This window comes from Scardinius erythrophthalmus, assembly GCF_964197995.2.
Source record: "Scardinius erythrophthalmus genome assembly, chromosome: 3".
NCBI lineage: Eukaryota > Metazoa > Chordata > Actinopteri > Cypriniformes > Leuciscidae > Scardinius > Scardinius erythrophthalmus.
Window position 1 is genome coordinate 55,258,432 of NC_138223.1, and position 18,081 is coordinate 55,276,512.

General features: G+C 37.7%; 1 protein-coding gene across 1 annotated transcript; it reads left to right on the top strand.

Moving 5' to 3' along the window:
• The first annotated feature begins 1,259 nt into the window (after positions 1-1,259).
• On the top strand, positions 1,260-15,890 carry LOC308687470 (protein NLRC3-like). Its single transcript, XM_081360041.1, has 5 exons — positions 1,260-3,119; positions 3,273-3,446; positions 3,539-3,712; positions 9,425-9,471; positions 14,441-15,890. The coding sequence occupies exons 1-5, from the start codon at positions 1,294-1,296 to the stop codon at positions 14,968-14,970; spliced, it is 2,751 nt and encodes a 916-aa protein (XP_081216167.1). The 5' UTR covers positions 1,260-1,293; the 3' UTR covers positions 14,971-15,890.
• Positions 15,891-18,081: the final 2,191 nt, after the last annotated feature.

Here is an 18,081-nt window from a genome sequence, read left to right on the forward strand (position 1 = left end):
ATTGAAAATTATAGGTTTTGTAAAAATCACCATTATGGTGATCTGTGTTTCCTTTAGTTGGTCAGATTGACTCTTGGTGTTTTTATGTGAGCAGTTTTTACCAAAATACATAATTTTTTACATAGAAAGCCAGAAACATTTTTTTTAGCAGGTGATATAGTTTGAACCATCATGAAGTAGAATGATTCACTAATCTCATCACTGACCAAAAATAGTTATTTGTAATTAATAAATTATTTTCACCAATGATAATTTATTACCACCGATCTGACATTATGAATTGTGATTTTAAAAACATTGTGGGTTAAATTATTTTTGACACACACAGACATCAAGAATTCGCATATTAATCTCAACAATGGTGACATGCTTTATGCAGAAATGCATGCTGGGAGCCACCATATTATACAACAAATGGCTGCCAGAATGCATTGCAGCATTAAGCATGTCACCATTGTTGAGATTCATAAGATGATTCTTGAAGTTTTCTCGCAATGTAATTAGAAATTAAAATTAAAATTCAGAATCTTTGATCTTTGGCAAAAAAAAATATTGGTGGTAAAAATCTATTAATAACCTGAAGTGACCTCTTTTGACCTCCTTAGTGACCTCTTTTGGTCAGTGATGACATTTGTGAAACATTTTTCTATATGATGATGAAATGTATATCACTTAATAATCTTTGTTTGTGGTTTCTTTTGCAACAAATTATGTGGTTTGGTAAACACCGTTACAAAGACAACAATTAACATACAAAAATTTAAAGAGTCAAACTGCCCAACTAAAGGAAACACTTATCACCATAATGGTGACCAAACATTTTCAATATAACATCAACATTTAAATCTCTGTTAATTCTTAAAAAGATATTCTGTAGATGATTGACAAAAATAAGGTCAAACTGGTTTGTAATAACAGAGATTTCATGTCTTCTCAGTTGATTTCATCTAAGGCTGTTTCTGTATGCCAGTTGTAGTTCTTTTGTTTCTCTTTTCTTCAGTGATTCTGCTTGTTATCATCAGGTGTCTTCAATAATCGAACAATCATCACTCAATTAATCACTTAATTGTCTAATTAACTCAACACTGCTTCAGTGTTACTTTTAACACCCTGCTGGTGGTTCCCATATGAACACCGATCGGTGTTAATTTAACACTGGAGAATTTACTTATTTATCAACTTGTAAACTGTGTGCTAAAACTTTTTAACATGTAAATTTAGTTGATGTTGTGTTTTTTGTATGTTGTGATCAGATCTGTGCCATCCTCTACATCCCAATATCAGACCCATATTATGCAGGTCACAACTGAAGCAGCCCTGCAGACACACACACTGGAGACTAGAGACCTGCAGAGAGTGAAAGACCATCACAAAACCAGCATGAAGATCAAGTTTGAGAAATTATTTGAGGGAATGAAATTACAGGGTGATGAAACCCTCCTGAACAGGATCTACACACAGCTCTGCATCATAAAGGGAGAGAGAGAAGGAGTGAATAAAGAACATGAGATTTTACAGATGGAGAAAACAGCCAGAACACAACACTCACAAGACACTCCAATTGACTGCAATGACATCTTTAAAGCCTCACCTGAACTAGGATGTGAGGAGAAAGACCAAATCAAGACTGTTCTTACTAAAGGCATCGCTGGAATCGGGAAAACTGTCTCTGTGCAGAAGTTCATTCTGGACTGGGCCGATGGAAAAGCCAATCAGGATGTAGAGTTCATGTTTGTGCTTCCATTTCGAGAGCTAAACTTAATCCGAGATCATCAGTATAGTCTTCACAGACTTCTGCAGGACTTTCACCCTGAACTTCAAGATCTGGACTCAAGGATTTACGAGCAGTGTAAAGTTGTGTTCATCTTTGATGGTCTGGATGAAAGCAGAATCACACTGATGTTTTCAGACACTCAGAAAGTTTCTGATGTGACTGAGACTTCATCAGTGGGTGTGTTGATGTCAAACCTCATGAAAGGAGAGCTGCTTCCCTCTGCTCTCATCTGGATCACCTCCAGACCAGCAGCAGCAGCCAATCAAATCCCCCCCAATTACATCAACCTTCTGACAGAAATTCAGGGGTTTAATGAGCCTCAGAAGGAGGAATATTTCGGGAAGAGAATCAGTGATGAGCATCAAGCCAGCAGAATCATCTCACACATCAGAAGAGCAAGAAGCGTCAACATCATGTGCCACATACCCGTCTTCTGCTGGATCTCATCCACTGTGCTTCAAAAGCTCCTGGAAGAAGATCTGAGTGCAGAAATCCCTCAAACTCTGACTGAAATGTACATCCACTTCCTGCTGATTCAGATCAACATGAGGAATCAGAAGTATGAAAAGAAAGATCCAGAGAAACTCCTTAAGTCCAACAGAGAAGTGATTGTGAAACTTGCTGAAGTGGCTTTCAAACAGCTGATGAAGGGCAATGTGATGTTCTATGAGGAGGACCTGAGAGAGAGCGGCATAGACATCACTGACGCCTCAGTGTATTCTGGGATTTGCACTGAGATCTTTAAGGAGGAATCTGTGATTCATCAGAAGAAAGTCTACAGCTTCATTCACCTGAGCGTCCAGGAGTTTCTCGCTGCAATCTATGCATTTTATCATTATGCAATCAAAAATTTTGACACGTTGCAGTTTTGTGATGTGATGCATATCCTGCAAAGGGATGCAACAGATAAAGCTCTTGAGAGTAAGAATGGACACCTGGATCTTTTCCTGCGGTTCCTGCTGGGCCTCTCACTGGAGTCCAATCAGAGACTCTTAGATTATCTACTGACACACACAGAGAACAACTCAGAGAGCATCAAGAGAACCACACAGTACATTAAAGAGAAGATCAAAGATGGACATGCACTCTCCGCTGAAAGATCCATCAATCTGTTCCTCTGTCTGCTGGAAGTCAAAGATCAGACTCTGTCCAGTGAGATTCAGGAGTTTGTGAAATCAGACAAACATTCAGAGGAGAAACTCTCTCCTGCTCACTGCTCAACAATTGCCTACGTGCTTCAGATGTCAGAGGAGGTGCTGGATGAGCTGGACCTCAAGAAATACAACACATCAGATGAGGGTAGAAGAAGACTGATACCAGCTGTGATCAACTGCACTAAAGCTTTGTGCGTGTTTAATTTTGTCCTAATATCTTAAATTGTGTCTTAACCATTTCATTTAAATGTATTATACAAATAAATAATGATATAATGGAAATACAGTTGAAGAATAAGGTTAAGAATTTAATTTTGTTTGAATTTGTTTGAATCTTTTTTCAGTCTTGCTGGCTGTAATCTCACTGGTCAGTCCTTTGAAATTATATCATCAGCTCTACAATCTTCAAACTCCATCCTCAGAGAGCTGGATCTGAGTAACAATGACCTGCAGGATTCAGGAGTGAAACTGCTCTCTGATGGACTAAAGAGTGCAAACTGTCAGCTGGAGATACTGAGGTGTGTTAGAGCATATAACGGATAATCTACAGTCAGCCGGTCATAATGTTGATGTGTGTTTGTTAATGATCTGACTGTGTGTGTGTCTGTAGGTTGTCTGGCTGTATGGTGACACAGGAAGGCTGTGGTTATGTGTCTTCAGCTCTGAGTTCAAACCCCTCACACCTGAGAGAGCTGGACCTGAGCTACAATCACCCAGGAGAATCAGGAGTCAAGCTGCTTAACGACAAACTGGAGGATCCAAACTGCTCTCTGCAGTTTCTCAAGTATGTTTAAATGTTGCGTCTCATATGTGTGCCTAAATTTAATTAGGGGTCACCTAAGAGGGATCTTTTGTTAAGAAATAATATTTTTATGGTCATTATTTTTAACTGGCTTTATCTGATGTAATACAGCAGAATCCACAAATCTCACATAAGAGAAAAAAATTGTATATCAAATTTTGAGGGTGTAAGCATAGAGGACTGTTGCTTTAATACTAAATTAGCTTTAAGAAAAACCAAATTGTTACAACCCATATATTTTTTAATTCCTACTAGGATTCGAGAGAGCCTAGTGTTAAAGGGTAACACCTTGATATAACAATTTGCAGCACTTATTTAAAACTTTTGTTGTGGTCTTTTTTGCAATGTTTGATTGCAATGTTTTGTTGTCTGTGCTGACCTGCATATATGATTCACTCTGTGTTATCCTGTCTTTGGTCTGGGGCACACTGGTGTGTGCTGCAGTGGTTCACGTGACACAGATGCAAAATCAGGGGCTGTATTCACAAAACAATCTTAAGGCTAATTGTTTCTCTTAAGCAACTCTTAAAAATTAGGGACATGTTGCTCCTAATATTAGGACTAATATATTTTTTTGTCTTGAAGGAATTCACATAGCATTTAATGCTAAAATTACTGTAGCTCTTAAACCCAGTACAGCTTAAAGGGGACCTATTATACAAATTTTTAAGATATGTAAAATATTGCCGATTTTCTTGGGCCGATATTTGGAGCCGATACTGCTTTTGCTCACTCAATTTACATCATAAAAATGACACAATGATGATAACAAATGTTACAAGTCTCAATTGAAAAAAGGAACATTTATTGAACTTAAAAAAATAATATTTGACAAATATTAAAAACATGTGAGGTAGAACAAGTTAAAAAAAAAGGAAAAAGTTCAGTGCTGAAAATACTGAAAATAAATATTTAAGCATAATTCAAATTCTGAAAATAAATATTTAAGCATAAATAAAATAATTACACTATTGCACAGTAGCAAGCAAGCAGCATAAAAAAGTACAAACTTTACTATACTTAATTTTAAAAGTAACCAACTATTTACAACCTAGTCCATTTTATACAAAACAAAAACGATTTTTAAAACAAATAGATTCTCGGTTTATTATGAATTAGGGACTGTTCACATATCGCATCTAAAAACGTGTGGAAAGCACGGCCGCGCTGCTTTCTCCTTTCTACCCTTTCCACAAGCGCTTGTGCTCCTGTGGCGTCTGTCGTTGATATGGAACCATGAACTGCGATCTCCATGACGAGGAAGTAAGGATTAATTTATTTCTAGCCCTTTACGACTGCATATATTTATGGAGATGAGAAATAAAAACCCGCCCTGTCCAGCTATGATCAGCTGTTCGGCCGAGCTTTCGATGTTGTCATGGAAAGGTCAGTTGTTTTTTGTCACATGACACATGTTTTGGTTTTATCTCACCACGGCATAGGAGCGCCTGGACAAACGAGCGCGCTGCATCGCATGCGTGTCGCAACCGCGTCGCTTCTTTTACGAGCACACGTCCAAACCTCAGCCAGGTGGTCGCTGAATAAAACTCCCACAAATATCACGGAATCACGTCGGCATTATTTAATCCTATGAACAGTGTTCGTAACAGCTGCCGTATGCATATGGATAGCCTCAAACTTAGCTATTTGCAGCTCCCTAAATACAATGATAAGCAGTTTTATAGATGAGGCATTCGCGTTTTCCATTTGGACCCACAAACTTGCTTAGCTATAGTTGCACGAACATATAGAACAATATGTTTCCACTTTTAAAGGGGTCATGACATGGTTTTTTCTTTTCTTTTATTGTGTTCCCTTAGGTGCAATTATAGTATTACTATAGTTTTTTGGACAAAAAACGTTTAAAATTGAGTGATTTATGACCTTTTCCCACCCTGTTTCTCATGCTCTGATTCAAACAGTCTGTTTTGGGGGTGTTTCCCCTTTAAGAGTTCAGTGTTAACACCCTCTGTTATGATTGGATAACGTCAGTGCCTATGCATCAATTGTTAACGCCCCCTTTTCAAAACGTGCGGATTTTGCGGAGCTGTGTTTACCGTTACCATAGTAACGGGTGATGCGTGCGAGGCGATGGCGATTGCAATGATGTTTGAGTCGGAATCAGAGGAAATGAACCATCAACACAACTAAGAATGCATCAGCCCATCCACATAGAAAGTGTGAAACTATTTTGTCAGTTTAACAGCCTACATCTTTTAATAGCCTAAGGGGCATGAACATGACGGTCATAAAACAATAAGTAGGCTAAACTAAGTAAAAACACGGTGATTATTCATAATGAATTAAACTGCAATTAACGTTTTAAAAAAGTTTTAAGTTTTAAATAGCCTACATTACTTACAGTTTGCGTCGTTGTTGAGCCCAGAATAGTCCACACGGCCTTATCTTGTACAAAAGTTTTCTGGCAAAGCCAGCATCAAACTGCGATTGTTCTCAACTGTCACTCATCCTTGAAATGTGGAGAACACACGCTTATTAACTCTGCCGTGACTGGGACGTCCGCAAAAAATAAACTGCATCCATTTTCCCCTGACGTCTATCTTTCAGCAGCGTATATTATTCAAACATGTTGTTTGTCCACAGCCAGGAACAGCACATCTGCGTGTCGTGACATCGCAATCTTCTTGTAAACAGACCCACTCACTGCACGTCGACTGAACACATGTGAAGCGCGTGACAGATGCGATGATGAAACGAGGTGTAGTTATCTTGCGCTTGAAGCGTAGTTGTCTACGCTGGAGGCGGTCATATGCAAACGACTGCTACGTCACTTCGTACCGTGACGTCACTTCATACCATGGATCCAGAACGAGCTGTATTTAGAGCTTGATTAAATAAATGATTCGTTTATAATGGGGAGGACGTCTTAAGCTATGAAACTTGCAGGACGTTTTAATGGTACAAAGACCTCTTATATGCCAAAAGATCAAGGCAAATTTGGTTTCTCATGTCATGACCCCTTTAAAGTGTATGGCAATATTTCAGCTAAGTCAAACAGTTAAAAGATGCCTTGAAAGTTTAAAACTTTAAAGTTTAGTTTAGTTTACCGTTGTCTTGAAGAGGCTTCCAGCACTCTGCTAGTGTGGGAGGGGCAGTGCATGGGCTGCACGTGAACTGCAGCGTCTCCAGCAACACAGAGCTGCCTGCGGACGCCTGTCTGTAAATAATGCCGGGAAAAAACTATCGGCGAATGCAGCAGATGCCGATGTGGCCGATGCCGATACACGTAAAACCCGCAAATATCGGCCTGATTTATCGGCCCACCGATATATCGGTCGATCACTAGTTACAAACATACTGAGATAAAAATTATCCAGACAGGGTAAAATACAAACAACCAGGCAGACGACAAGAACACAGGATCCGGGACAAGAATACAGGCGCTCAGACACACAGTGGTAGTGATGGGACGGTTGATACCGGGGCTCCGGCGCTCTGACACAGTTTTCAAAGCACTATTGTATCGCACACTGTACCGATGCTTGTATCAAAATGACAGTACCACGTGACTGATGACGTTTGAAGCTTCGAACGTCGTGCAGTGTCGAAAGGTCGGAACAGCTGGTTTGAAAAAAAAATTGAGCTTTGCGAGAATCGCAACCTCATCTGATGCATAAAAAGTGAAATGATTATGGAGGAGGCGTTATTTAAACGATTTAAAGGAGACATATCATGCTTTTAAATTGTTCCTTTTTACATATAAATCATACATTTGTAGTCTATATAAAGCGGAACTGCAATGCTTGGGTCTGAATTCTTCATTATTATAGCTCCACAGCCCCCTTTTCTACCCCTTTTCTGATGTGCGTCTGAGAGCAACTCGTTTTGGTGCGGTCTCTTTAAATACAATTGAGACACTTCATACCCCGCCCGCTCTCCAGGTTGCAGAGGTTCAACTCCACCCTGTTCGGCCATTTTTGTAGTTTGATAGCAGAGATACGATTATCTAGCGGCTGCGGCACAGAAACTTTTTAATCACACGTTATTGACAAAATGTCAACAACGGAAGACTTGTCCAGCCAGCCTTACATGTTCGAGCCAGAGTCGGAGCCGGAGCGAGATGAAAATGAAGACGACGAACATGTAGAACAACGTCTTCATATGGATGTATCGCACTGGTGTGTACTGTATTTACACATGAAACTTTGGTCTTCCGACCTTTTACCACCGTGTCGATTTATTTGGATTAATATGTGCGAGGGAGAGAGAGCAAGACAGCGTCTAGTTTGGAGACGGTGATGTCTTGTTTACACTTTTGCCTGGCTCTGAAGAGAGAGAGAGTGAGCGCGCGCGCGACCGGCTCTCTCTCTCTGCTCGTTCTTTCAGTTAAACATGCGCCCTTGTCACAAGCGCGGCAGTTTATCTACATTAGACGGTGTAATGAAGCGTGTGGGTTACTACATCCAACAACCGAACATTTTAACTTACCCTCTCGTAACTTCTGCATCCTTTAGCTTGGACTACAAAATTGCAGCGAGAAATAAAAATGGCGGATTGCTCGAAGTGTTGGGCCGGAAGTCAATGTCCTTATTTGGCAGTTCCGCTGCAAATACTGAGACGTAATAGTTCAAAAAACGTCATAGATAACAGAAAAATCGGAACAGGTTGAAAAATATGACCAAAACAGAATATAAAGATATCAACGAAGCACCTGAAGAGAATAATTTCATATTTTCTGTACTTCTAAACACTCCAAATATACAACAAAATGCATTTAAGGGCTAAAAAAGTGCATTTGGCATGATATGTCCCATTTAAACCTGCACTTCCCTATTACATAATTTATATTTAATTTTTATTTTTATTTTAAAGCAGAACACCCAAAATATTTTTTCAATTAATATAATTATGATCACATAGCCTACTTGTATATTTTATATTATTGATCAATATGTTAATCCATTGACCAGGCTACACATGACAGGAGTTGTGGTCTAATTAATTTCTATGAGATTAGATAGAACTGTATTGATCCCAAACTTGTATGTCACGGACTTCTGAAGCTTTGTTTGGTCACATGCTTTTTCTGCTCTGCGATGATAAGTTAGATATGTTGGAGAAGACAAGTCTGACCACCAGATGTCACTAATGCGCATTGTGTTAAAAGCTTCAAGTAATAAACCTTTTTCTGCACAATTTGATGAAAGCCTCAAATGCTTCAGAAAGCTTTGGTTTCCCATCACTACACAGTGGTAACATTCTAGCATAACTACACAAAGAATGCACAGGAAGGCACCATAAGCCAGTGCAAACAAGGTAATAATACATAAGTGTACTGAATGAAGACAGAATGAGTTCAGGCAAAGGATCGTGGGGAATGTAGTCCTTAACAGTGACACAGAGACAAAATGAGTGTCCTCTGGAAGAGCTCATATGCACTCCAGCTGGAGGATGTGACAATTTGGATTAAACTGCTTGATTCATTTGTATTACTTTTAGGGACAGCAATCTCTCAGGTTTAATTAACAATATCTAAATTTGTGTGTTGAAATAATCTGATGAGTCTGATGGGTTTGGAATGACATAAGGGAGAGTAAATTATATAAATAAACTCATATGTAAACTCTTATTAAAAGCCACAAAACTCACATTTTATTTGCAATTTTATGAATCTTCCCACATATCATGTAATTTTTGTTTGTTTGTTTTGTGTATGCTTTTGTCTCTGTATAGTTTGGACCATGGTGGATATATCAGGATCGCACCAGGACTGGCAAAATGTAGGTCACACACACACACACACACACACACACACACACACACACACACACACACACACACACACACACACACACACACACACACACACACACCACACACACACCACACACACACACACACACACACACACACCTCACTCACACACACACTCACACTCACACACACACACACACACACACACACACACACACACACACACACACACACACACAGGTAGGGCTGGGTAAAAATGATAAATTCCTTGATTTAAATCGATTGTCATTTTGAAGAACCGTTATCATCAATTTTTAAATCCCAATAATCTGTCTCTCAGTCAATAGCCCTATTCGAACAGGAATAGTTTTAATAGGGTTGTTAGTGAATTTGTTTCACAGACGTAAAATTGTGAAAATTCCAGTGCAAATGACCTAGTGTTTTAGACTGCCCATTTAATACCAGTGTTAAGTAAGAGTAAGATACTTGTCTAGATTTCTCTGCTCAATTATTAATTTAAACAGCCACTGCTATAAACTCATTAAGTTTACTTAAATGTTTTTTTTTTTTTTTATAATAAATTAAAATCATATAAACAATTAATTATTTAAAAGACATATACGTGACGCACGCACAGGACATACCTTTGTAACGGCCACATCTAGAAAACACACAGTCCCACCTCTGTAATATACACATAGATGTTAGTCCCGTCTAAATCAGTACATGAAATCACAGACATCGAGTGATAAGAATTGTTACTCAAACGCTGTTTAGAAAACTAGCCCTGTCCGAATAGGGCTTCAGCTGTTTTCAGTTGATGAATGAACAAAACTTTGTAGCTTTTTTCTGTGTAACTTCTTTAATGAAACAACATCTCTGCTTTTTAAATTCTGTCATTTTCATTAGGAAATTCAAATTAATAAGTTTCGGTGCTCTTTAATGTGGTGCGTCAGATCACATAGCACCTTCAGTTCAGGCGAAGCGCACGTGAAATGATCATCTCTTCCCCATTATTGCTAGTTAAAGCATATAATAAACATGAATAAACATCAGAAGATATATTGAAAGATATTAGGGGTGTAACGATTCATCAACTACATCGATGTATCGATTCATATTCTTAATGATCCAACTACATCGATCTGTGCTCGGCAAGTTATATCGATCTAGACATATATCGATCTAACATCGTTTTAAAAGGTAATGAATCGATTGTATCGATACTATGAATAACGCATTGGATTTAAGCACGTCAGACTTTATAAGGATGTTTTTTTCTTAGCACTTTTAATGATAAAGGCGTTAAACGTTAGACGTGATCGCCATGCGTGACGCGCCAGCAGCAGCGCGAAGACAACAAGCAGCGCAAAGTCTCTCACCTCAGAAAGACTTTCCTGTCCTCTCAGCCGCTATACTGCAGTAGCACGCACTCTTCAATTGCACGCGCAAATGCGGCGGCGCGCGCTGCAGGCTTATATCGTTTCACTAGCCTATATATAAAGCACAAAATAAACTACAAGCATGCAACGTCGTTACGTGTTAAATTAGAAACGTGTTGTCCAGATTCAGTATCTGTGGTCAGATGATGTTGTCAGGCTATATGTCAGTGTCATTATTCTATCATTATTTTCATAACTTGTAACGAAATAAAGTCTCTCACCTCAGAAAAACGAAATCTCATGTCCTGTCATCGTTATACTGTGCTCGTAGCTTGCACTTTTTAATTGCTTGTGCATAATTAATTGATACCTGATTCCATTTCAAGAATTTTTGGCTAAAAAGTCACTGAATCGATTTCAAGTCACTGAATCGTTTCGGATCGTATCGTTCTAAATGAACCAATATCGTCCTTGAATCGTATCGACTACCACGAATCGCGATACGAATCGAATCGTTGTTAAAACGAATCGTTACACCCCTAAAAGATATAGTGCAACTCAGGGCCGTAGCTAGAGGATTCGGGGGCCCCTGTAAAAATATTGATGTGGGCCCCCACCACCCTCCACCAATATCATATACTGTAAATAGATGAGCATGGAGGCCCACATATAACAGAAGATGGTGATGTTGTTGTGAAACCTTTATTTTAAAAGTTAACTGTTTACATAAAAATTACAACTAATAAAAACTAACAAAAAGCAAGAAATTGTTGAATAATAATAAAAAAAAAATTTTTTAAAGTAACAGCAAAATAAAAAAAATTTTCCCCATCAGTCTGTTATAATTCATAAATCAAAAAGTGAACATTTAGAAATTGACAAGAATGCAGTCAAATTTAAAACAATATTTTTTTAATAAAGATAATATGGATCTGGTAATATTATTAAATAAATCGAATAAATGTATTCATCCAAGTGCAGTGTGTTGTATTGGTGTTTTCTTGATGTAATAAATACATCACCAGCCGGCAGGTCCGGTGCATAATGCAATGCTTCGTGACTCATGTACATTTTTTACCTCTATGTACAATAGTGTAAAAAGAGAAATTTTGACCACGTAATCATTCGGTGGATTGTGGTGCGCTGCGATAATGAAGAGTGACAGTACCTGGCAGGCTGGAGACGGTAGTTTTCTTATTCCCAGCGAAATAGACAACCTGTCTTTAAGAACGTCTTTATCGACTGGAATACAACAACTCTCCTGGCCGCCCTCTCATTCTCTTCATGGCGTTTCTGGTTCCCTGATTTATGTTTTCTTTTCCCCGAAATTTTCAGTCAGTCAGTCTCCTGCTCTTCCAGCAAGTTCATCGTTAACTTCAGGCACTGCCGCCTCAACTCTGATTGGCTCTGTTCACGAGCTGGGGTGGGACTTGCAATTTTATTGGGTCCCTCTGATGTTTGTCACTGACTGAATAATTAATAAATACTTTAGATCGGACTAAACCATTTATAGGGAGGTAAGAGAAGCAGATATTTGGAAAAAATATTTAACCAAATTGCACGTTTTTGTGGTTTTCATTTAAATCTCAGGCATGCAACTAATATAAATATTATAATTATTCATACAACAGGGGCCTATATAGTATAACTGCTGGATTTTGTGGGGCCCCTATAATTGTCACCATCTTTCACCCCACTAGCGACGGCCCTGGTGCAACTTACCGCAATCCGTGTAATAGCTCAATCAGTATTACAACTATGGAAAGATGGCAATAAAACAGCTTGTATACAGTGTCACGTAATTTTACATTTACCACAGAAAAGCGATTCAATGTCCAAAAACTAGCTAGTCAGCTAGAAATATGAACCTAATACATGCACTATAATTTGTATTAATTGTATTTCTACTTATCCTGTTCTTCAGTAGCTATTTAATGTATGATTAATTGATTTAATTAATTGATTTAGAATCGAATTGTATCAAATTGAAATCATATCAGATTGCAAGCTTGTGAATTGAAATAAAATCTTGAAATTTGTGTCAATGCCCAGCCCTACACACTGGTATTCCCTTCATTATGAGGAAATGACATAGGTGTAGTGATGTTCATACTGTAACAACTGTATTTCTGTCATGACAGAGTGTTTGGTATGGTAATGGATATGACAATGTTAAAGGTCCCGTTCTACGTGATCCCATGTTTCAAACTTTAGTTAGTGTGTAATGTTGCTGTTAGAGCATAAATAATATCTGTAAAATTATAAAGCTCAAAGTTCAATGCCAAGCGAGATATTTTATTTAACAGAAGTTGACTACAAAAAAACGGCTCGATTGGACTACATCCCTCTACTTCCTTCTTTAATGATGTCACCAGAACCGTTTCTTGACTAACCTCCGCCCACAGGAATGCTCCCTCAACTCTACTGGCTACTTGCGCACTTCTTATAACTTAGGCTACTGTGTTTACTCAGCTCTTACGGTGATTTTCTGAAGTAAAACTGACGCTTCATCTTTTGTGTGATGTACAATAAACTTTATTAAACTCATCAGTACATGTTTGATCATCATTCAGACAGCAGACTTGTAGGCTATTAATAAATAATGGATACATAGCCTACAAGCAGATGACAAATACGTTATAATAACCGTAATTAAACTACTAAACCATACCTGTTTCATCTCTATACAGCACTCTGACTCTGTAGGCATTATTGTCCGACTCGAAATGAACGCCGTTACTGAGAGTTTCTGATATTATCATCATTCCGTGAGATGAAATTGTCCTGAGAGACTGAGCGCGAGCTCATGAAGCTCCGCCCCCTGTGTCGTCCAGCAGCAGCTCATTTGCATTTAAAGGGCACACACTGAAACAGCTCGTTTTTCTGAGCCCCAAAAAATGTCAATTTAAACATGCTGTAAAAAATGATCTGTTGGGTATTTTGAGCTCAAACTTCACATACACACTCTGGGGACATCAGAGACTTATTTTACATCTTGTGAAAAGGGGCATAGAACGGGACCTTTAATATGTTTGGCCTTAGAGGAATAGATCTGCTACACTGCTTCTGCTGTAGAGCATGTACAGAGACTTGCTATTGCCAATACATGCACAACACATTGCTGTGAGCAAGTAGACACGCTGGTGCTGTACAATACAGCATACAGTACATGAAATAAACCATAGCAGATCTACACAGGTGGAGCTGGGGAAGGTGAGGGGTTTCTGAAAGCTACAGCAAATGCTGACCAAGTATTTGAAGGTTGAGCAGCGAGCTCATTGGCTACTGATACAGCAGGGACCAATCAGCTGTGCCCTACAGAGAATGATGTGATTACAAGCAGATTGAGTTAAAGACCTATCAGCCTGCGCCATCTAGAGTTTCATGATAGAACTTTGTATATTCTATCCTTTACACTAACCTTACCCCTAAAAATATCAGCTGTTTTCCTCATGGGGACCAAAAAATGTCAAAAATTACAGTTATTATCTACACTATGAAGACATTTGGTCCTCATAACGTAGGGTTTACCGAGTACACACACATACAAACACACACACCTGTGCATATTTAACAATGTCAAAGATGTGCTGATCTCTCTTGTTGTGTTCAGATGCCTGTGATCTCACACTGGACATAAACACAGCACACACTCAACTCATCCTGTCTGAGGAGAACAGAAAGGCAGCATGTGTGAAAGAGCAGCAGTCTTACCCTGATCATCCTGAGAGATTTGAGCTCCAGGAGCATGTTCTGTGTGGAGAGAGTCTGACTGAACGCTGTTACTGGGAAGTTAAATGGAGTGGCTCGGGTCATGTAGCAGTGGCATATAAAGGAATCGACAGGAAACGTGGGACTGACTGTTGGTTTGGACTGAATGATAAGTCCTGGAGTATGTACTGTTCTGATATGAATTACACAGTCTGGTTCAATAATAAAAGCACTGAAGTATCTGGCCCTTCAGCCCGCTGTAATAGAGTAGGAGTGTATCTGGACTGGTCTGCCGGCACTCTGTCCTTCTACAGCGTCTCTGACACACACACACTCACACACATATACACATTCAACACCACATTCACTGAACCCCTCTATGCTGGATTTGGGGTTTATCCCGAATCTTCAGTGTCTCTGTGTCAGATTTAACAACCTCCTGCGAGAAACCACAGAGACACATTTCCACCTCAGAGCAAAAAAAACGAACAGGTAATTACGATTTCACGCAATTGTCTCACAATTGTGAAATCAATTAATAGTCACAATTGTCAGGAATAGAGCTGCAATTGTGAGCTATAGTCACAATGTATGAGGTTGCTTTGCAAAAAACAAGTCACATTGAGATATACAGTTACAGTTATGAGAAATAGCAATTCCGAGATTTAAAGTCACATTGTAAGATGTAAAGTCGCAATTACCACAACAAGGTAACTTCCACAAGTGCAAATAAGAGATGGCTCATTCAGGCTTTCTGTCATATTGCTAATGTTACCGATATAAAAATGATACTGTTAAATATATTAAGTAGGACGAACACAAAATTGTTCATATCTGCATATTTGGTATAGCTGTCTATTTATGAGGGTTTTCCCTTTAACTGAGTCATGATGTCTTATTTATTCATTTTTGTATGAGAGTTTACTCTTATTCTTCCCTTTCGTACCATAATTGCATGGGATAGGTAGAGTTCATTTGAGCTCTCAAGTCTTTTATATATATCCATCTTAAATCATGTTTATAATGCTATTTCAATTAAGTGTGTTATTATTTTTTGTATTAGTTTTGTTTATTTTATTTTTTATTTTGTATCCAATGGTGATAAGAGTACATTTACCCGAGACAGAACATGTAAGGGAGTTTCACCCATAGAGGATGCTTGTTTGTGTGTTTATATCAAGCTTTCTGTTTTATACAATTTTCTTGTGTAAAGCAATCTCTTTCGCTTCATTTGTTTTTTTGCCTTTTTGGACTCTTTTGCACCATGATTGCGTGGGAGAGACAGGACATTTAAGAGCGATTCATGTGTGTTTATCAGAAGTGAAAATAAAGATCCAGATGAACGAAAGCCTGTTGCCCGTGTTTGAGTGTCCAATGTTACTCAATATCTACAGAACGCAGAAGTTGTGGTTTCATCTAACTGGTTTCATGAACTCCAGCAACATCAGTCACGCTTGGCGTCGTGATCCACTGGTTACACTAAGATGAATTAATTACTGAACCCTTGAGAAAATTTAGTGAAGGCACACACATTAATGATGAACTCACAGAATAATGCTTCTTACACTCTATGCTAGACAGGAGAGATTATGTTAATCCATTTGAGGTAATTGAGATGTTTTATAATTTATTTATTAAATGCAAATGTTTAATCAAAAGAGGGTAACTCAGTTTCATCCTGGTGGATTGTCACAAACTGTTCAGAAATTGTTTTCCTTTTTTGGACCAAAAAAAAAAAAAATCACCACTTATTGCTATGGCTAAAATTATCGCTATTAGCATAAAGTAAATAAGATCATCTTCTGCCACAGGGAAATTATGTATTCTGTGTTCTGTTGTAAAATAATCTTGGCTCACTCTGTTTAACACAATTATTATTAATATATATATATTTATTTATTTTTTATTTTTTTTGCGAAGTCTTTATATTTTAAAGCATGTAAGCATAAAAGTTATTTTATTTTTATTTTTTTATATTGGAGAAAATTATATTTGATTTTGTTTTGTAGCTACCTAAACATTTGGTCAGGTAACCTAAACAATTTACTGTCTTGCGCTAACATGTTTTATTTGAGTGAAAACAAATGATCAATTACAGCTTTTATTTTTCCAGTGAACATAAATTCCAATTATTGATGAATATGACTGTCTTCATTAGGTTGCAGCAGTGAGAGTAACAGGTGAACATGTTTCTAATGTAACAGTTGCACAATGTATCACTGGGTTACTGGTTTTCTTTGCAGTTTGCACATGGGTTAATCACATTCACTGTCTGTCATGTTACATCTATAAAGTTTAGCAGTCATGGCCTAATGGAAAGAGAGTCAGAGTCGTCAGAGTGTCTCTATACAATTCTTTAAAAAAATATAAAATTGCATCAATTATTCTTGAACTACCAAATAATTTAAAGGGAGAAGTTTACATTAAACACATACATTAGCTACATACGTTATATTCACTATTGTTTTATATATAATTGTTCAATAGTCTATACAGTATTAATGCAACTACATCAGAAGTAACTAATTAAAAAAAAAGAAAAAAAAAAAGAAGAGTAATCCCTTACTTTACTTTTTCAAGGGAAAGGTAATTAAATTACGGTAATTAATTCCTTATTAATGCATTACACCCACCATGTTTATTATTTATTATATTTATAATTATGTATAATGCACATAATATATATATATATATATATAATTATATTTATACATATAAGCTTTAATATTAAGCTTTTAAACTGATTAATCAAACGTGTATTCTTTTGAGCTCTTATTTAAATTCAGCTGATTCACTATGGAGCTATTCTTGTGCCAATAAAAATGAACGTAGCTTTTCAAGAAACTAATGAAAATATAAATTGAAACTAAATAAATTATCTCTAAAACTGAAAAAGAATAAATCGCAGGCAAATTTTTTGACTTCGTTTTTAATACACTGCATGTTTTGCTAACTATTTCTCATATTTCAATCGCTGATCTGAACTTACAAATGCGCTTCCAGAGTTTTCATTTAGGCTTCTGAAGTTTTCGTTTTCACTCCCAGAGTTTTCGTTCGCCGTTCTGACACATTTCTCTCGCGGGGGCGGGGCTAGTAGCAGTGTGTTCTCATTGGTTACTGAGCTTTTGATTGATAGCTTCGTGACCTGGAAGTGAAGACGTCAGTGGTGTGTTTATGTGTGGATGTGAGCTCTGTAATCGCAGCTTTCTATTTCATTTTAGCGATATTAAGTTTATATCTGTATTTATTTGCTGCTACACTATATTGTTGAGATGATCTCTTATAGAAGGAATAGTACAGACGAATGATATTTATCATTAGTCATCGTCGCTATATCAGGAGGATAACGTTACTGGATAAGCCTACTCGTGGTAAGTCTGATTTTTTTTTTTTTTTTATACTATACTAATACTATTTATAATACAGTACTGGCTTTTTTCAGGTGGAGAGGCATTTTAGAGCTCAGTGAGAGCCCATAACATTATACAGCTGAGCTGTGTTGTCTTAATTTAACTGTTAGCCCAATCATTACATGACTTGTTT